Below are 19,612 nucleotides of genomic sequence, written 5' to 3'. Positions count from 1 at the left end.
TGTTTCAAAGATTTAGGTTAGTAAATGGTGGTGTGCACGATCAGTCTTTTTATAAAATTTACTTTACTAGCCTGCAAGTGGATTTGCATGTACGGTAACTGATTGTAACCTTGTCTCACTGAGCGGCTTGTAGTTTTTGGGGTTGACTTGCAGTTTTTCTAGTTCTTCCAATGCTTCAAATCCATCAATCACTCTGAAAGCAAGAGAAAGTAAATCTATGTTACAAATATAAGTAATTTAATCCATAGCAAAAAAAGAAATTAAGACATACTTACTTTCCAAACAAGGTATATTTAAGATCAAGATGTGGTTGCGGTCCATAAGTAATAAAAAATTGACTAGCATTTGTGTTAGGACCATTGTTAGCCATTGATACCATTCCACGAGTGCTATGCTAGGTTCAGAAAAATGTTCAATTAGATATTGTTTCCTTATGTTGAAAAATTACTGAGAGTTGTAAAAACCTACTTTTAAATTGTCCTTAAACTCATCCTCAAATTTTCTTCCCCAGATGGAATTCCCACCCTTCCCTGTGTGGGTTGGATCACCAGTTTGGACAATAAAGCCCTTGATGTTCCGATGAAAGAGGGATCCGTTGTAGTAATCACTAGCGCAAAGAGCCAGGAAGTTCTTGAGGGAGAAAATAAAGAGTACAGAAAAGTTTAAATATGCAGAACCATAGAAGCAAATGCTAGGCAGAGGTAGAAATTTACTTGATAATTCAACAACAGTACCTCACAAGCTTTGGGGCATGCCTCGCAAAACAATTCAATTTTCATGTCTCCGACATCAGTATGAAGAGTGACCGACTAAAATATCAAACAGAAAAGACAAATAAAGAAACAAAATCCGGGTACACTAATTGTCATAGCTGAAATAGGTAAGACTGATTTCATTTTTGCATTATTGTGTTAGTTGCAGGTATAAACATAACCAAGACAACACATGACCGAACGAAAATACTCCTCAACCCACCATGGTTGCAAGAAAAGATTTAGCTTGAAGTTAAGCACAAAATATGAAAATTCTGGGAAAAGGATCAATTCTAGGAGGAAACGATAGAGTCTCGACAGAATCGGCCTAAAAGTTTGACGTTTAATCCAGACGATCAAACGTTTGACGTTGCCAAAGCTTTCTAGATTTCGTCTGCAGCAGTAAATAAAGTTCATTCCCCTCATTGGTCAACAAGAGAGTAGTACAACGTGGAGTTGACGACCCTTGATGAATTTTGTCTTCACCTATTTAGGAGGGTTAGGGAGCTATTTAGGAGTCAAAATTTGATTAGTAATCCAAGCTCTTACCATTTAAAATTAGAGACCACAAATTTCCCACCGTGGAATAGTAGATTAGTTTTAAAGGGTTAATCACCAGTGTACCTGTCGTCACAGTCCTCTGGATTCCCTTCTCTGCTTCTTCTTTCCGTGACGTCACATATCGATCGCGAGGGTTGGGAATTTGTCGCATTCGCCATTTTGACGATTGTGTAAGAAATATATCTAAAGAATAATAATTTAGTTATCCGGAGACATCCGTCCTTATTTATATCATAAGAAGATAAATTTGATTTCTGTGTTTTTAACCCATCTGGACGGACCAAGGTACAGTAATTGAGCATTTATTGTGGGGAGTGTCTTGGAAACATAGAAGTTTTTCCTAGCCGTTTCACAGGCTTATCATAAACTGAACCGTTTTGCTCATTGTCAAAGATATTTATACCGGAATTTTTGTAAGTAACAAATTTGGAGAAGCACGAAGAACAAAATTTACAGTTGAAAGTCCAACGGGTATGTTTGAACCACTACCGCCCTATTTTAGAACTTTGACACAACGCAACGAAGGAAAGAAATGAAGTTTGCTTGCCGAGGGTGTAGCCTAGGCTAGTGCATCTTCCGAAACATTTTTAAGCCTAAGGTTTCCCTTCGGATCAATGAAAGTCTACGCGAATACTCTGTCTGAACCATGGTCTAAAGCGGAGAAGTTCTGGTTAGTCTCTGTCTATCGGGGTTTCAACAAAATAGTGAAGTGCGTCACCTCCATTGAGTCGACTCAGGTCAACTAAGTTGTGCCTTATTTGTTTTTGCGACAAGTAGATTGTTTTCTCCTATGCTTATTGTTGACCGTCTTGATCGCTGCACTGCTAATAATACGGCCCTTTACACCATGTAAATTTTTCAGTGTTCAGAAAGGATGTTTTCGTGATAAGAACGCCGTATCTAACCTTTCAAAATTTTTTCGGTCGGTGACGTTGACTCTCTCGTTTTATTTCTGATTTTATCGCGACTCACGCAGGGTAATTTCCCTTTTATTATTCCTGCCAGTGTAATTTTGGCAACGTTTGTTACGTATTTTACTATCCTTACTTTTTTTTCTTTCTTCCAATTGGGCTTTGGACCCTTTGGTACAGTTCTGGGAAGTGCAGGAAATGCTCTTAAAAATGTATAAAGCCTTGGAAATTTTTGATATTTTTGTTTACTTTTATTATTTTGTTCTATTGGCCATCTCATTGACATTTCTTCTCTCTTTTTTTTTCGATTTGTGGTGTTCTTGCATATCTTTTAGTATCATTGTTTCAAGAACTAATTGACAAGTTTTTGAGGTTATGCTCTGATTTTCTTTCTTTTTTTTCTGTTTATGATGAAGTGCTTCAACCCAAATTTTTTCTACTACCTACAATTTATTCATTGAATATGAGTGCCTCAGTGTAACTGTGAATTTTTTGTTTTTCAGAAATAGGGTTCGTTCCACGGGTGTCTGTTTTCTAAATGGTTGCCTGCAGACAGCATGTCTACTCTGTCAGGGATTGCATCGAAGGGGGAGAAAGGAAAAGCCAAGTATCAATCCCTAGATATAAATAATTTGTACCGGGTGAGTAGGGTGAGTAGAAACAACTTTTTTTATTTTTTTGCTTTATTTTACTTTTATTTTATTGATTTATCATACACGTAATGCAATCATAGATCAGGAAATATTTTCTAATCTGTCACAAACCTTTTAGGTTAATGTTGGATCCCAACAACAAAAATTTATATTTTCTGGTCTATGCACTTTTTTTAATAGTATGTGATCCTCTGGCAAGGCACTTTTTGTTCTGTCTAACCATTAGCATTTTTAAGTAATTTACTCTTATAAAGTATCATCATATTTCTCTAAGTATTTATTTATTTTTTATTTTGAAGTCAATTTTATCTGAGGATTACATACCCTATGCTTTTTTCATGTTCATTAACTTACGTGGCCTCAAAGCTAGTATCGTAATTTGTATTCTATTCACTGTTAGAATATGTTAAAGTAAATTTATTTGTCTTTTTGCAAACTCTTTCTCTTGGTGTCAATGAAAAACATAAAGTTCTGATTTTTTTGTGTAAAAGTATTTGTACTTTTCTGGTTTTGCCACAAAGTTTTTGAACTATTTTCACCACAATTTGTAAGAATCTTGACAATCTCTGTGCACGTTTTCTCTTCTAGGGCGAGTCTTTGGAACCACACCAGCAAAAAAATGCACTCCCAAGAAAGATTGGCATGCAATGCCTGGGCAAACTGCCCTCAGCCCGCCGTCCTCCAGCTAACCTCCCAAGTTTGAAATCTGAACATAGTGGAAACGATCCAGCAGTAAGTTTAGTTCCAAGCGGTGGTTCAGGATGGGGTGCGAGCAAACTTGGAGATGCAACCTCTACGTCAGGGACATCAGCTTCAACATCAAATGTAAATACTGTTTTGGCTCATAGTAAAAGCTAGATTCAGTTTTACATATTTTATTAGATTTATCTTGTTAAAACTGAAGAAATTTGAAGTATTTTTTCATGTTTTTATTGTTGTAGTTTCCTTGACTCTTTTTTTTTAATCTTTACTTTTACTATAGCTTTTCCACCAGTGCACCTTTTTGTCTATCAATCCAATTTGCACCTTGCACATCTATTGCATATAGTGTTGTGATATGGTATGTCTTTTGGTAGTATCTGTATCACTTGATTATCATTTCATTCTTTTTGATGTTGCATTAGTGTTGTGCTGTAGTTCTTAAGTAGAATTTGTGTCTAGAGAATTAAGTATTGCTCTGCTACCTCTGTCTGAACTTTTATCGTGTGAATTTGTCACAGTTTTGGCATTACTTTTAATCTAATTAAACTTGAACCGTCACAAGTTGTAGTTAATTTGCGTGTTACTGTGTTCAGGTATCAGCAACACCCCCAACAGCACCTCAAGCAGCTGCAACTCTCTCTCCTGCTACACAAGCTGCTGCTTCAAGTGCAGCTGCAAACGCACCTATTCCACCTGCCGCAGCGCAAGTGTGTATCCTGCCTTGGTTTCTTTTTCATGTTGCCTACCACGCTGTGGCTCACCAATGTTCACGTTCCTTACAGTTACATCAACCTCAACACCATTACGGCAGCTCAGGAGACAAATCATGGAGCAGTATAATGGTCGGCGGAGGGGGGAGCGACCCTGCAAGTGTTGCTGCCCCATCCTTCCTAGCCCACCAGTCACCGTTGTTCCAACAGGAGTTTCCCTCCTTGTCAAGTGGCGATGGACAGGGTCCTGCTGCTGGGCAGAAAGGTGGATCCGGCGCAGGAGGTCCAGAGTCACAGTATGGACCTGGACCCAATCTCCGTCCTCAAAGTGAGTGTTGATCGACATGTGATTTTAATACCGTAGGCTGCAATAAATCATATTTTAAACACCTTTTAAATCGAAAATTGGAAAGTTTTTGAAATAACATAGAAGTGCCGATATTAATGTGTGTTCCTTTCGCAGGCGGAGATCTAGGTGGCGGTCGGAGCAACTTGGGCCAGCTGGGACCCCAGGGTGCGGGCATGGGCCAGGCAGGCCAAGCCAACGGCCCTGGATCGGGCCCTCTGGCGGGCCAGGGGGGACCCATCGGAGCCTTTAGGGGGGTCATGCCCCCCTTTATGTACAGAGGTGGCTTTCCAGGCCCCTTCCCTCCCAACTTCCAAGGCCCCCGCCCACGCTTCCCCTATGACCAGGGTGGGAGGTAGGTCACACTGCCAAAGGCGGCCTTGGGTGGCATTTTGGACTTGTCATGCTGCTCGCAATTCCTCCCATTTTCTGCAACTCTTTTCTGAGGCTATTGAATTTTTCAGATTCCCTCCACCACGACTTGGTCCTCAACAATCTGATGGCCGAGGCAGGAGACAAGAAGGGGACAGGGGACATGGAGCGCCTGATGATGATATTATTGTACCTCGACCTATTATTAAAGAGGAAGATCTTAAATGTATGGATGACATTGGCCGCGATGCTGGCTGGGCTGTCAGTGATGACATAGACTACAAGTGAGTGTTACCACCAGTTCGTTTAATGTTTCATCGTATATGAACTCTTTATTGAAACTCGTGTTGTTTCTCCTTGCAGTCAAAAATTAACCTTCAGCGATGATGAATCAACTGACGACAAGAGAAAATCAGACAAAGATAATCGTGACTCTAGGGGTGGACGCGAGGACCGCGACCGTGAACGTCCCATTGAGCGCGACAGGGATCGTGACAGGGATCCTGACAAGATGGATAGGGAGGACCATCCAAGGGTAAGTTGGGTCTTCTCACATCTTTCGGGAATGTAGTTTTGTTAATGTCAGTGCATTGGGAGGGCTGCTTCCTGTGAAGTATGGCTTATTGGTTCATGTGTGGAAGGGCAGAAACATTTTCATAATGTCAGACTATGCGGGTGAAAAAGCCTTAGTTTGGTCTCATTCAGGTGGAGTAACTTTTGCTCTGCCTCTACGTGCTCCTGGTCATGTGTTACTATAATGCTTCTGTTGTCATCCATCAAACTCCATCGTCAATGCCTGCCTCTTGCTAGTCGAGGGCTAATTTTCTCCCTCCCTCCCTCCCTTCCTCCCCATGGGGTGTATAATTGTACGGGTGTGTCTAACTGCATGCTGGGAGGGCGCGCGCTTGCTTGCGGTGGCTGTAGCGGTGTCTTGGGCTGTTCCAGAACGACCGTCGAGGCGACAAGCGCTGGCAGGGTGGGCGGCCACCCCCATCAGACTTTCGCTCTCCGCCGCACTCCGCACCTTTGGGTGGGCCCAACCGGGCAGCCCCTCACGGTGTAAGTACTCCGACCGCTTCGCCTCCATGTCCGTCCGGGGTGGTGCATGTGTGTTGTTGTTGGCGCGAACCTCTGCACGAATCACTCCTTTTATCTTTTTTGGGGGGGGTGAATGTGGGGGTATTTTAATCACGGCTCTCTCATTGATGAGGTATAATCGATGTAAGCGCTATGAGGAAGTTACCCCTCTCGGCCAAAAGGTCAACTTCGGAGATACATTTATCATGACCAAGTACTGTGGAATAAGTACCCTACTCGCAGGACTTGTACTGCGAGGAAAACATTTCTCACTGGCGAGTGCCGTGATAGCCCACTCCCTAAACTTGTCGTCCCTGTTGCAGGGCCGGGTGGTGCAGGAGGAGGAGGAGCTGTGGACCGAGCAGCGGCGGAAGCAGAACGAGCAGATGGCTGCTATTGTGGAGCGCGCCAAGCTGCGCCGGGAGGAGGAGGAGAAGCGCTTCGAGGAGCGCCAGGCCAAGGCCAAGAAGAAGCTGGCCGAGCTGGACGCGCGCAAGGCCAAGGAGGCGGGCGGCGCCGACGACGCGTCCGCCCCGGGCTCCGGCGCGGCCGAGGCCGGCGATGACAAGCCGAGCAGGGAGGCTGTCGACTTCCACCAGCTCACCAAGATCGAGCGGCCCACCTTTGTAAGGGAGCGCGAGCGGGAGCGCCAGAGGGAGCTGGAGCGCGAGAGGGAGCGGGAGCGGGACCGCGAGCGGGACCGTGAGCGCGACCGCGACCGTGACCGCGACCGCGGGGACCGTGACCGCGGCGACCGAGACCGCGAGCGCGACCGGGAGCGGGAGCTGCGGTCGGAGCGCGACCGGGAGCGCGAGCTCCGCGGCGAGAGGATGACGGGCCACCCCGAGTCCGGGCCGCCCTTCAGCCGCCACTTTCAGAGCAACCTGCCGCCTCGCTTCCAGAAGCAGCAGGCGGAGCGCGGCGAGCGCGGGGGCGAGCGCGGGGGTGAGCGCGGGGGCGAGCGCCACGCGCCGGCCTCCAACAGCCACCCGGCGCCTCCCAGCCAGGCGTTCGAGCAGCGCTGGGCCATCCCCACCACCAACAATGCACCTGTGTACCAGGGTAAGTGAAGCAAATCAAGCGACTAATTATTTTAGTTACCCAGAAGTCCAATAAATTTGATCAAATTTTGAAAATTGAAGCAGTCTTCTCTACGTTTTCACAATTTGTTTTACTTGTAATTTTTAGACAGTCCCCTGAAGACTGTCTCTACCAGAGGGCAAAGTCGTCTCCTCCTCCTTACTCTCTTTATAGCATAGAGCGGAGCCTGGAGTGTGTGGCTGGCTGGTTGTTTGACGTTTACATTTCAGGTCTTTACTCTGTCTCTCTTTGATTTGCAGCCGGCAAAGGGCCGCTGGGCCGGCGAGGAGGCCGCCCGGATGACCCCGCCGTCGACCGGGATCGGGACCGCGAGCGTGATCGCGACCGAGAACGTGACCGTGAGCGGGAGCCGCTGGACGACAGGCCGCCGAGTCGCGACCCCCGGGACCCTCACCGGGAGCGTGACCGACGAGACCGGACCACCCCTGAGGCCAATGATAGGTAGATTGAACAGTCAGAGACGATAGACCGGTTTATTAGCGGTGATTGTAAAGGAACGATGGGGAAGTTAAGTCAGAGAAAGAGAACCAGGGCCTAGCTAGTGGGGATCATGACGGCATGCGTGTGGTGCTTGCAGGTTCCGGCCTGCCCGCGACCGCGACTACCGGGAAGGCTCCGGCCGGAAGGGGTATTACGATAGCGCCGAGTACGGCCGGTACGGCCGCGGGGACTATCGCGGACCAGAGTATGACAGAAAGTGAGTCCTCTGCTTTCAAAGTGTGACATCCAGCTTGTATTTTGATTATTTTTTTATTTATTTTATTTTTTTATATTTTCTTTGGCTTAGTATTTTCATTTGCGTGCTATCGTTGCAAGCAGACTTTAATTTTTTGTTTTTTTGTATTAATTTGAGGTCTTTATTCTCTTTTTTTGGAAACTCCCTATTCTTTTTTTTATTCTTTTTTTTAAATTTGTAATTTGCTTGGTTTAGTTTCTTTATTATCTTTTGCCGTAGTTGTGTTTTGGCCCCTGGGAGTGGGTTCCTAATCGGCACGCACACCCTTGCCTTGTTCACAGGGAGCGCGAGGAGTGGGACAGGCACCACGACGAGCGCAGGGGCGACCCAAAGAAGGACTACAAGTCGCATGTGAGTATGCGAGCCAGTTTCATGAAACTGGCTACTAGGGATTTTTATTTTCTAAGACAAAAATGAAATGTTTTTTTTTTTTACATTTTCTAAATTTTTTGTTGAAGTTATTTTATTTTGGCTTCAATTATTCTGGGAACATTTCAGATGTTTCAATTTTTCCTGGAAACATCTGATTTTAAAAACCCTATCTTGAACCTGCTGTGTAGAGCGCGCCGCGAGTCCTCTGTGTTCTTGGCTTTGCAGGAGGAGTTTGATGAGCGGGAGCTGAGCCGCCAGGACAGCGGCGGCAGCGAGTGGCGGGACAAGGACCGTGACAAGGGAGACCGTCGCGACCGCCGCGACTCGCGGGAGCGCGATGTCCGGGACATGCGTGACCCTCGTGACCTCATGGAGCGCGACCGCTTCCGCGACCGGGACCCGCGTGACCTGCACCGGGACCCGCGGGACCGGGAGCGGGACCTGCGCGAGCGCGACCCCAGGGACTCCCGCGACGTCCGCGACAGGGAGCGGGACAGCCGGGAGCGGGACATCCGGGACCGCGACAGGAGAGGCGGCCGCGACGACCGCGACCGGGAGCGCGACGTTCGCGACCGGGAACGTGAGATGTTCCACGAGCGGCCGCAGCGGCCCGACAGCCGGGACAGCCGAGCCTCCAGGGACTCGCGCAACTCCAGGGACGACGTCAAGATGGACACGTCGGGATCCTGGGCCGATGCCTCGTTCGACCCCCACTACGACTCGAAGGACAAGAAGCACCGCGACTTCTACCGCGACCGCCGCGACGGGCCCGTGGTAAGTTGGAGTCAGGTGTGCGTGGAGAAGCCCCGCAGCGCCCCCAAGAAGCTGGCGTCCTCGGTGACCAAGGCGACCAGGTCCCCCGCCCTCTCCCAGACCCACGTCCCCGGCCCCATCACCCAGGACAAGCTCCGGGCCCTGGACCACCAGACCAGCGCGCCCATGCAGCTGCTGAGCCCGCCCCAGCCCCCTCCCAAAGCCCCTGCCACCCTCACCGATCCCCAGGTTAAGGTATTTCATCGTCACCTCTCTTCCCTCTTCCGCCTCCGACGTAGAGTAACATGCCCTTGACCTCGTTGCCCTCTATACGCTTCATCGCATCGTGTCCCACAAACTTTGTGTCTCGGAAACGTTCGTAATAGCCGCTTAAGCACCACAAGCTCGAGCGAGTCAATGATTAGTCGACGGTTTATCGTTCGTATTAACCCTGAAACAGGCGGACATGACACACATGTGGTGCGTCACACGGTCCTGGCCCAAGTGGGACATTTGGCTTTTCTTCTTTCTACGTCCGTGGCTCCGCACTCAGCGTGTACTACATGACTTCCCCCCTTTCTCTTCCAGAACGACAAGGTGGACCGTGAGCCCATGAAGCAGCCCGAGACCTGGAGGTCGCCGCCCAGCAAGGGCGTGGACTCCGTCATCGCGGAGAAGGAGGTGGGCGGCAAGGCTTGGGCCGACCAGCTCGCCCCCGGCGACCAGCCCCTTACCCTCGACCCCAAGGACATGGTCGGTGGCGAGAAGATCAAGGACATGACGAAGGAGGTTGACAGGATCACTGGCATGCTGGGTAAGAACACGAATGACAGTGGGCTGGGTGATCTTAGTCCCCGGGTCGCCTGTTTCAAAGCAGTTACTGTAACCGTTGCTCTGTTCGCAGGCGACAAGCTGGAACTCAATGACGTCCACGGGGACCACCGGGACGATGACAAGTCGCGAGAGGACGACAAGCTGGACGAGGGCAAGTCCAAGACTGGACGTCGCAGTGGCCGCGGCGGCCGCTCTGGTGACCAGCCTCGGGGCAGCGGGGGCGGAGCTGGCCAAGGCCCCGGATCTCGGCGCTCTGGCCGCTCATACGGCGGGCGGCGCTCGGGCCGAGGCCGCGGTGGTGACTATGAGGGCAGCGTGTCCGAGGCCTCGGGCGACGAGATCTCCGTGTCCACCGAGTCCGGCAAGGAGGACCTGCGCGGCGGAGCTGGAGGTCCCGCGGACGGCGGCAAGGGTCGGCGCGGACCGAGGTCCCCCAAGTCGCGGCGGAGGAAGGACGACAACAAGAAGGACGACAAGGACTACGACGGCAGAGGCGGCCCCAAGGACCCCCTGTCGGGCCCCAAGGAGCCCCTCAAGGACCTGGGCCGCGACATGCTCCGCGACCCCACGCGCGAGCCCCAGCCGCCGGGCCAGGCCATCAAGGAGGGCTTCGCCCCCCGCGGCGAGCCGTCGCGGCGCGGGCGCGGAGGCATGGGCGCCGTGTCCTCTGGGCGCGGCCCGCCCGGCGGCATGGCCAACCCCGGCCCCGTGGGTCGCCGCATGGACGGCTACGGCCCGCCGCCCTCGAAGAGCCCCTTCGGCCAGGCCTCGGGTCCGGCGTCGGCGCAGCAAGAGAAGGACGGGCACGACGGCGGCGGCATGGAGTCCCAGGGCCTCGGCCTGGACATGGACGACAAGAAGGCGCCGGGCTCGCTGGGCGGCGTGATCGGCAGCGGCCTGCGCTCGGGACCCCCCGGCGTCAACACGGGGCCGGGCAAGCCCGGCGCGCCCCCCGGCTCCCAGGGCTCCACCCAGGGCGCTCCCCCGGGCGCGCCGCGCGGTGGTCCCGGCGGCCCCGGCCGCAAGGGTGACGGCGAGCCTCGCGGCGAGCGCAAGGAGCCGCGGCGCCGCGACCGGGACCGACCCCGGGGCCCCAAGCTCAACGCCGCGGAGGGCGCCGAGGAGTACGAGAGCGTGTCGGAGCTGAGCGAGGGCGACGACCGTCACGACCCGCGCAACGGCCAGGGCGGCCGGCGACCGGGCGGCTTCCGCGACAAGACGAGCGGCGGCCCGCCCGGCCAGAGCCTGGGCCGCCAGGAATCTGGGCGTAGCGGTAGCGGCCGCCGCGGCGGTGGCAAGGACGGCCAGGGCGGGCGCGACCGCGACCGTGACCGCGACAAGCGACGTGACGGCGGCAACGGTGGAGGCCAGTCCGGTGGAGGCCGAGGCGCGGGCGGCGGCGGCGGCGGCGGCGGTCCCCCTCAGACCAACGGACGGGTCGGCGGCGGGCGGCGCGAGGCGGGCCCCGGGCAGGGAGGACCCCCACATCCCCAGCAGGGCAAGGTGTCTCAGAGCACGGTCGCCGTCAACCGCCTGGACGAGGTCAAGGTGAACGACCCCGCCCTGGTGTCGCAGGCCATCACCGACCTGGCCAAGAAAGAGAAGGACAAGGCCAACAACCTGGAGGGCATCGATCTCAACAACTTCGCAAGTAAGTGCAGTCTCTTAAATTTATTTCTCTATTTGGCTAGTCAGCCATTTTTTCTCAGTCCTTTGTCATTACTTAGATTAGAAGTGTTTGTCATGTTGGGTTTGGTGGAAATTTTCACCTGCCAATGCATTGCTTAGCTGATTTGTGTCTGTGATTGGCATGTCTCAATCGCAATTGTTAATTTTGATCTAATCAATGTAATATTGATATAAATTTTAAGACACTTGTTTTACTTGAGTATTGAGTGTCCCTCTTGTTTTCCTAGCCTGCATTAAAAGTTTTGATCAGTAGATCTGTTTATTTAAAAAGAAATTATTTTTAATGGCATGTTTCTTATTTGCTTTTTACTTTTGTTTTAAACAAGTTTTCTTTTGTTTAAATCTGTTTGAGATCTTCTATACTAAATTTATCTAAATTCACCAATCTGACTTGTTTTGCTTTTCTCTATTTAACAATTACTATGATTTGTCTTATCACTGCATTAGTGCACTGTAGTAAAGCAAAGCACTTAGTGCATGAAGTGTCTGGTTTTGTTCCTGGTGGCTGCGCTCTAGTTTGTGTTGTGTGTGCGTGTGTGGCACCTAGGTGTGGTGGTAGTTGATGACCATCCAGAGGTGGCAGTCCAAGAAGACCCTTCACTTTTTGATGCAGACAATGGCTTCCAAGAGGTCCGCAACAAGAAGACGACTAAAGACACCAAGAAAGAAGAACCTGCCCCCAAGGGTGGTCGTGGAAAATCCCAGTCGCAAAGTCAGCCCTCTCAGTCCGGGTCCTCTCAACCTCAGCCTGGTCAACAGCCAGCACAACAACCAACTCCATTGATGTCAATCAATGCTCAGCCCCCATCCAAACAGAGCTTTGAGCGGTCTAGGCCCTCCAAACTTCCTCCTCGCTTAGCCAAACAACGCGAGAATAACCGTCTACAGAAGCAACAAGCTGCAGCTGCACAGCAGCACGACATTAGTGAAATGAACAAAGTTAATCAAAACATTAGCATGTACCCAATGAAAGGTAAGAGTAAAGGCAAATAGGATTTATCAAGCCCATAAACCCCTATCTGGGATGGCTATTTTTTACAATTGTGACTTATTCTTTGTCTTAATGTATTTCTCTGGTGTGTTTTAGATTCATCTGGGCCTGCCCCTCCTCCTCCTGTCAATGCTTGGGATAAGCCAATCAATGCTAGTTTAAGGCCAAGTTCACCTAGCACTACCAATATTCCTAGTGGACTACAACTTGTGGCTAGCATAGCTGATAATTGGTAGGTGAAATCAGAATATATGTGTTTTGCAGATTGATTATTTTTTTATCACATGTGTCTGTTTCGTGTGTCTGTCTAGCAGCAATATTGATGGAGCAGGTTCGGGTGGTTCAAGTCAGCGCAGCAGCCCTGCTGTTGACAAGTTAGGACGAGAGGTTCGGGAGCCCCGAGATGCAAGAGATGCACATGAACAAGCAGGTTCTGTTGCAGCTAAAGATGCAGTACTTGATGGTGCGTCTCCACCTGTACAAACAATTATATTTGAAAACACAAATTACAAGCAAGCTCCAACAGCATCAAGTAAATTTTCAAGTCACCCTAAAGGTGGCTCTAGGGTAGACAAACCAAGAGGTAAGATGTCACCTTTCGGTTTGTTTTCTTTTTGTTTTTCTTTTAATTCACAAGAGAGCCCCCTTCATGACTGTGGTGGCTACCTTAGTATTTAGACAGTAACTGCACAAATTATCAAAGTAGATATTCTGGGAACTTATAGTTACACTTGCAATTTATTGGAGAATGGAACACATCCTTAAACATGTCACAGTGACCCTTTCTCTTTGTTTTTACTTGTACTCATTTTCTTTATTTTGTCATGTGTGTAACTCCCTTACTTATTTTTCAGACTTGGATGACGGCTCATCCCATTCACATCAGCATCCTCACCCATCAAATCTTGGATTTGACATGAAGTCGGATGCCATGGATGGCAATGATATGAAGCTCGACTTCACATTCGAGTGCCCTGATTTGGACGACAAAGCAGGGAAAAGCATGGGATTACCTCGCACCATGCATTCCACTCACCCTTCCACTGTAGACTTGACCTCTAAAATTGCTGCTGTGAAAAAAGTGTGGGAGACTCCAACTGGTTATTCTCATGCAGATGAAAGTCAAGCGTATCCCCCTCCATTTGTATCCGAGGCAGGACTTGATGCTGCTGCATTCAGGAAAGCTGTCGAATCTCCTCAAATGCAGATGGATGAGAACTCTGAAGTGGTGTACTCACCTGGACCTCAGATGCAACCCAACCCTAACAGTTATGGAGTGTCTGGTGTTACTGGAGTGTCAGCTGTACCAGGAAACTCAGCATCACCCAATGTGTGTAAAGTTAAGCCTCAGCCATCAGTCATGCCACCAGGACCTCAGCTCTCTCCACCACCCTTCAACTCACAACCTACAAGTCACATCGCTAACTTCCAGGTACCTAGTTTTCTCTGCTATAATGTTGTTATTTTTGATGGCTTTCACCAGTAAGAACTGTATATTAATGGTAACTAGTCATTTCTCTCTATGCAGCCCACGATGAGCAGCAATGCTGCTCAGTTCGGTGGTATTTCTGCTATTCCCTCCCCACCAACGGTGCTTTACAATTCATCGCAAGCTGGCCTTTACCAAACATTCTTGGGAGATGCCCCTGTGCTTGGAGGACAGCCATTGGGCGGACAGGCCCTTGGAGGACAGCCTCTTGGTGGTCAACCTTTGGGAGGACAACCCTTAGGGGCGCAAGCCTTGGGAGGACAGCCTCTTAGTGGGCAACCGCTTGGCGGGCAGCCTCTTGGCGGACAGCCCTTAGGTGGACAGCCTTTGGGTGGACAACAACTTGGTGGACAGCCACTGGGTGGTCAACCTCTTGGAGGACAGTTGGGAGGACAGCCACGCTCTCAGTTTACCCAATTCCCTCCATACCAACTTTCTCAAGGGTTGACGGGGTCATCGTTCAATCAGCAATCTGTGTATGTGCATCAAAACCCTGCTCATCCACCTCCAAGTGCTGGACCAGATCTGTACCAACCCATGTCACAGTATCGTATGCAGGTAAACAGCAATACTTTTATCTATCTATCTAAGTATTATGATTTTATAGTCCAGTATTTTATTTGACATGTTAACTATTTTCTTTTCAGCCTCCTGGTGGACCATTTGGGCAATCTCAGCAACTGAATTCAAACCCCAACACTGTCCTCATATCCTCTTCATCCAATTCCCTTATGTCAGCAAGTGTGAAGCCCTCATCACATTCAGGGCAGATTGGTGCTATTGGAACTAAAGGAGGCGCTCCATCTCCATTCCAAACTTCAGCTCCTCAATCCCAGCTGTACATCCAATATGATCCTAGCCTAGTCCTCAGTGGGAATCAGAACTATCTGTCAAACTCACCACTTGTTCAGAGGGCTACACCAGTTCAAAACATGCAGTCGTCAAGCTTTTACTCAACCAACGCTGGTATGTGTGCTTCTTGTTCAGGCAGTTATCTAGTTGTATTTCTCTTTTAACTATCAATCTAATTTTTTTCACTTACTTCCCTTGTTAGGTGCTCAAGCTGGATTTTACCAAACTGGGTCCTCCCTTCAGGCAGCTCCTGCAGCTCCTCAGCTACATCAAACAGCCGGACCCTTTGGACTCCAGAGCTTCAGCCAACATGCACCTGTAAGAGGACACAGTTTGATGAAATAATCTAATCTGAAGTGGTTCAATCCTTTCTAACTTTTGTACTTTTGTGGGGAATAGTTTTTGTCCTCAAACTTGCAGATTGCAGCAGCTGTCCAACAGCAACAGCAGCAGCAGCAACAACAGCAGCAACAATATCGCAATTCTCAACCTAGCTATTTAAAGGGAGGGTTGAGTCAGCAGTCCCAACCTCCTCCTCCCTCATCACCATCTTCTCAACAACCAGATATGTTGAATTCGGTTTTTTCCTCAGGTAGTGTACTGAACTCTTATTGTTGTTTGTTTTCATTAACCTGGGAAAAAAAGCTTATTTTAACTTTTTTTGTTCAGGGTCCCAAATCCCATCCCCTAAGTCTCGAGATTCAAAGAAGTCTCAGTCAGGACCACAGGGTGGGCAAGGCGCACAAAACCAGCATAGCCCCACTCCTCAGCACCAGGGTGACCCTAGATCTGGACCTGGAGGGCCAGGACCTTCAGGACAGGGGCAGTCCGGCCAAGGACACAAATTTTCTGCATACCAAGGCATGCCCCAATCCTCTCATGTAAGTATCAATTTAGGTTGTTTGTAACATTCTCATGTTTCCACTTTTACTTTGCACCATCTCCTCCCTCCCCCCACTCCTCACTCCTCCTCCTCACTCCTCCTCCTCACTCCTCCTCCTCCTCACTCCTCCTCCTCACTTCTCCTCACTCCTCCTAATCATCCTCATTTTTACCCTCACACTCCACTGCTTTGGCTGCTCTAATGAACTGCTATCACTGCATTACCAATGCTTTTGCAATGCTTTATTTTTTTTGTGTGACTAACATACTCCTTTTCTAAAAAGGGCTATGGTCATTTTTTCCAGATGATGCAACAAAATGTGCGGGGCAATCAAATGAATGTGGGACCTCGTGGTAACATGGGCCAGTCAGGTCAATCCAGGTATCCCGCACCAATTCAGCGACCCAACTCATACAACCAGAGTGGTGTGCAATCTGGTGGTAATATGAATACAAATAGACATCGTACCCCTGCGCACAATACATCCAGACCACCACCATCAGTGGGCAAACAAAACTACTATGGTTCATCTCAAAGTAAGCATTCTTTCCATGCATTATTTTTATTTTTCTTCTTTGGAAGTACTATTTCGCTCATGTAAAATTTTCTTTTTTGCCAGGTGGTTCAGTGAAGATGGATAATTCGGGAAGCAGTGAAACAAGTAAGACCGAAAATAGCACTGCTGAGCGGAAGGACACTCCTACTCCAAACAGTGGCACCACTGAAAATAGTGCACCAACAGAAGCAACTAAAGATGAAGCACCTGCTCCAAGTGCTGAATAGTGTATTCATCTCCCCTTTTTCCCTTTTCCGTGTTCAGACATTTTCCATAAACTCTAAACTTGAAAGTGGGACAATTAGTCAGAAATAAAATGGCTGTTATGCCCTTTTTTCAAGCCTTCTTGGATTTGATGTGAAGATGAATGGAGGCCAGAAACTGGCACATATATTTAGGTGTCATAATTAGAGTGGTACGTGGGATTGTTGTTATGTATTGTTTAGTTTTAACCAAAAGAAAAAAAACAAGCACGCCATTAACCTCTCATGGACGCTCAACGGATTCTCTTGGGAGCACTTGCCGTGCCTATGTACCGATCGCGGCGGTACTAAAGGTCGACTTGCTCCTAATTAACTTGAACACTCTTTATGTTCATTACCTTAACAGATATGTCAAAAGTTCCTCCATGACTGCCACTCTGTGCTGAAGACTTGAGCATTTGAGTGCAGTTCAGCATCATGCGCTGGGACATTTTTTTGTGATTGTCAGTGATCAGAGGACGGCATTGAAGTGGATACAGCCCTCTTTTCTTGAATGCAAATTTGCACAGTATTCAATGCAACTGCCCATACCTTCTACATAGATGATGTGGCAGTGTATTCAACACGATTAGAGTAAAATGGAATGACTAGTTTAAGGTGAATGTTTCTTTTATGTTGTGGAACTGAAAGCAAGTTTGGACTCATTAGAGCTTGTGAACTGCATTGCTACGAGACTGAGGGCTGAAGGTGAAGACTGAAGCTCTGTCAGATACTGGTGGTGTTTTTTGATGGGGCTCCAGCAAACACATCTTTTGATTACTCTGCAAGAGTCTTAGACTGCAGATGATGTGTGTGGAGCCTTTTTCGCGCCAATTTCGTTGATATCACCATGTTTTGGGGATGACCAACGAGAAATTAAACTGCCACCTAATATGCAAGTAGCTAATGAGAGCCCCTATTATGATCGTGATTTGATGTTTTTATTGCTTAGTCATGTACTGATCACTTTTTGAAAATTGTCTTATTTATCAGTGTTGTCAAGTGTTGAAATAAATTGTACAATTGTCCCATGAATGTACTCCTTTCAGTGGTTTCAGGACTGTTATGTAAAATCAAATCATATTCTGCATGTTAGCTGTTCTGTTTTTTGCATCAGATTGATTTGTGTCCTGTTACCTTGTTAGTGGTATTTACATTCCAGAAATGGGTCATATGAATTGTATAATTTTGTCAGCATATGTGGATTCCTTTGTGTAAAGATTTTGCTCTTCTATCAATTGCCAATGTACATGAATGATCCACCTTAATTGAGCAATTAGTACAAGAATGTGTTTGTAAGATAGTGCTCACAATCAGTTGATGAACTTTTTTTTATTTGAGGCACATTGCCTGACTGGAGTCATGCGTGGTTGACCCACATGGATCATCACCAACTTCATCTCAATTTTACATGTCAACCAGTCAAAGGGAATATCGCTTCCTTTGAAATTCTAGATACTGCCTTTTTAAAATCAATAAACTATTATATGAAGAGAGATGCAAGAGCAAATCTGATTTTCTCAATACCTTCCTAATTCTCTCTTGCTACGGCACTAGTCAACGACACCAATCGTCAGCTGAAGAGAGCGGACGTAATCCTAACACAATTTTCCGTTAAACTGAGGAAAAGATAATAATTCCTATAGTTAATGGGAGGTCTTTCGAGGATGGACATAAAATTTTAGGGAGTATGCTGGCTGGGTATGGCCATAGCTGCATCTCACTCGCACGTGTTGGGGGACGTTGGTGTGAGATGGGTTGCCTATCGACCGGGCGGGTGCCGGGCCACGCTGGCGCGGTCCTGCACTACCTTGCCCCTCTCTTTGAGGTCTTTCATCAATCTTGTATTTGTTCTACGACCACGTGGTGGATGTCCTTGTAGACCCCCCCCCCCTTCTCTCTCTCCGTCTGGCTTCGCGCTGCCGCTCTCGAGAGAGAGACCTCCCGACCGACCACAGTCACCTGCCAACCGGAGAGTACAGTAGGTGTAGACAGCCGCGGAGCAGTGCCGCTCTGACCGCCGCTGCGTTCAGCTCGCAGCGCCCGCCCTCTGGTCCTCCTGCCGCTTGGCTTGACGTCACTGGTGAGTGGTGAGTCTCCGGGCGGTGAGGCGTTATCAGGGGCGCTCACCGCGCAAATGTAAGCGCCTCTTATCTGCCCAACTCCCACTCATATTGGGCGGAGGACGGTTATACCATGGGCGCCACAGGGCGAAAAAAAGTGCTGGTATCGGCAGATAAGTACCAAGTTGTATGTTGTATCGTCCCACTTCCTCTGAAAAATACTCGACTAGTACGAACGCAAGTGGACCCGTTCTTGTTGAAAGTTTTCAGAAAGGCCAGGGCATTTCCGAGACCCGCTTAAAGTGCGGGTGAGACGCGGAGAACATTTGCGGACGTCCAATAAACATGAAACAGTCACTTAGTCATTTGACTGGTTTTCGGTATTAACTATGCAGTCAAAGGGAAGACAGAATGTCACTCATTTTAACGCCATAGGCCAGTCAAGTGACTCACTCGTTACTGTTTCGTGTCTATGGGGCGTCTAGGAATACGGCCGGCGCCGACAGTACACATTGAAACGGGGTTGCCTCATGAGGTCTGTCATACGGAACGGCAGGTCAGAATGACGTATTCGTGTTCCCAAAAATTTAGAATCAATTTGACATTGATCATCTGATGCAATTTCTGTGGCACTGATGTCAAGTTCAGCCACACATTCTGACGTGCGGCCTATCTCAACCTTGCTAGAGTGGGGGGTGGAGGGCTCTGGCAACCACGCGCAGGACTCTCTGTTTAGACAGGCCGGTTTATTCTCATCGTACAGCGGGAAAGGGAAAACTAGGGTTGGGGAGGAGGGGGGGGAGAGAACGCGTCAGCGTCAGACTGGCCGGTACTGGGAACTGAGGGCAATCAACTGTCGGTGACCATGGGCCGTGGGGGCTTTACCCCTCTCTCCCAGACCTACATGCCACCCGGAACACGGCCCAGCAACAGCGGATACCTTTGTGGAGGGATGTGGGAGGGGGGG

The 19,612-nt window shown here is 48.9% G+C and overlaps 2 protein-coding genes across 14 annotated transcripts; one reads left to right on the top strand and one right to left on the bottom strand.

Moving 5' to 3' along the window:
• Positions 1-43: 43 nt before the first annotated feature.
• LOC113208542 (peptidyl-prolyl cis-trans isomerase-like 3) lies at positions 44-1,440 on the bottom strand. Of its 2 annotated transcripts, none has more exons than XM_052271394.1 (5): positions 1,302-1,440; positions 735-809; positions 469-630; positions 276-394; positions 44-193 (listed from the first exon to the last, which is right to left on the bottom strand). In XM_052271394.1, the coding sequence occupies exons 1-5, from the start codon at positions 1,302-1,304 to the stop codon at positions 67-69; spliced, it is 486 nt and encodes a 161-aa protein (XP_052127354.1). In that variant the 5' UTR covers positions 1,305-1,440; the 3' UTR covers positions 44-66. The 2 variants fall into 2 exon arrangements, with proteins under 2 accessions (XP_052127354.1, XP_026281374.1); XM_026425589.2 differs by lacking the exon at positions 1,302-1,440 and adding an exon at positions 976-1,160.
• LOC113208538 (protein PRRC2C) lies at positions 1,437-18,080 on the top strand. 12 transcript variants are annotated; one of them, XM_026425576.2, is made up of 27 exons: positions 1,437-1,598; positions 2,728-2,874; positions 3,466-3,702; positions 4,173-4,286; positions 4,362-4,617; positions 4,753-4,990; positions 5,100-5,291; positions 5,371-5,542; positions 5,953-6,066; positions 6,408-7,146; positions 7,425-7,626; positions 7,763-7,882; positions 8,203-8,272; positions 8,519-9,067; positions 9,635-9,860; positions 9,951-11,531; positions 12,117-12,542; positions 12,657-12,792; positions 12,872-13,143; positions 13,415-13,992; positions 14,089-14,607; positions 14,697-15,015; positions 15,104-15,219; positions 15,301-15,493; positions 15,571-15,782; positions 16,068-16,320; positions 16,404-18,080. In XM_026425576.2, exons 2-27 carry the CDS (start codon positions 2,782-2,784, stop codon positions 16,565-16,567), a joined length of 8,091 nt encoding a protein of 2,696 aa, XP_026281361.1. In that variant the 5' UTR covers positions 1,437-1,598; positions 2,728-2,781; the 3' UTR covers positions 16,568-18,080. The 12 variants fall into 12 exon arrangements, with proteins under 12 accessions (XP_026281361.1, XP_026281365.1, XP_026281364.1 ...); XM_026425580.2 differs by having other exon boundaries at positions 1,438-1,598; positions 3,466-3,609; positions 14,071-14,607; XM_026425579.2 differs by having other exon boundaries at positions 1,438-1,598; positions 12,183-12,542; positions 14,071-14,607.
• The last annotated feature ends 1,532 nt before the right edge of the window (positions 18,081-19,612 follow it).

The sequence above is a fragment of the Frankliniella occidentalis genome, unplaced genomic scaffold (assembly GCF_000697945.3).
Source record: "Frankliniella occidentalis isolate FOCC.00 unplaced genomic scaffold, Focc_3.1 Scaffold160, whole genome shotgun sequence".
Taxonomy (NCBI): domain Eukaryota; kingdom Metazoa; phylum Arthropoda; class Insecta; order Thysanoptera; family Thripidae; genus Frankliniella; species Frankliniella occidentalis.
This window is presented reverse-complemented; position numbering and strand designations above follow the sequence as displayed.

Coding starts and splice junctions, on each gene's coding strand:
- LOC113208542 (XM_052271394.1), bottom strand. Junction 395..468: donor AGTTTAAGGACAATTTAAAA/GTAGGTTTTTAC, acceptor TTCTGAACCTAG/CATAGCACTCGTGGAATGGT. Junction 194..275: donor AAATATACCTTGTTTGGAAA/GTAAGTATGTCT, acceptor TCTTGCTTTCAG/AGTGATTGATGGATTTGAAG.
- LOC113208538 (XM_026425572.2), top strand. CDS start 2,782: ATGTCTACTCTGTCAGGGATTGCATCGAAGGGGGAGAAAGGAAAAGCC. Junction 8,273..8,518: donor AGAAGGACTACAAGTCGCAT/GTGAGTATGCGA, acceptor TTGGCTTTGCAG/GAGGAGTTTGATGAGCGGGA. Junction 16,321..16,403: donor CTACTATGGTTCATCTCAAA/GTAAGCATTCTT, acceptor CTTTTTTGCCAG/GTGGTTCAGTGAAGATGGAT.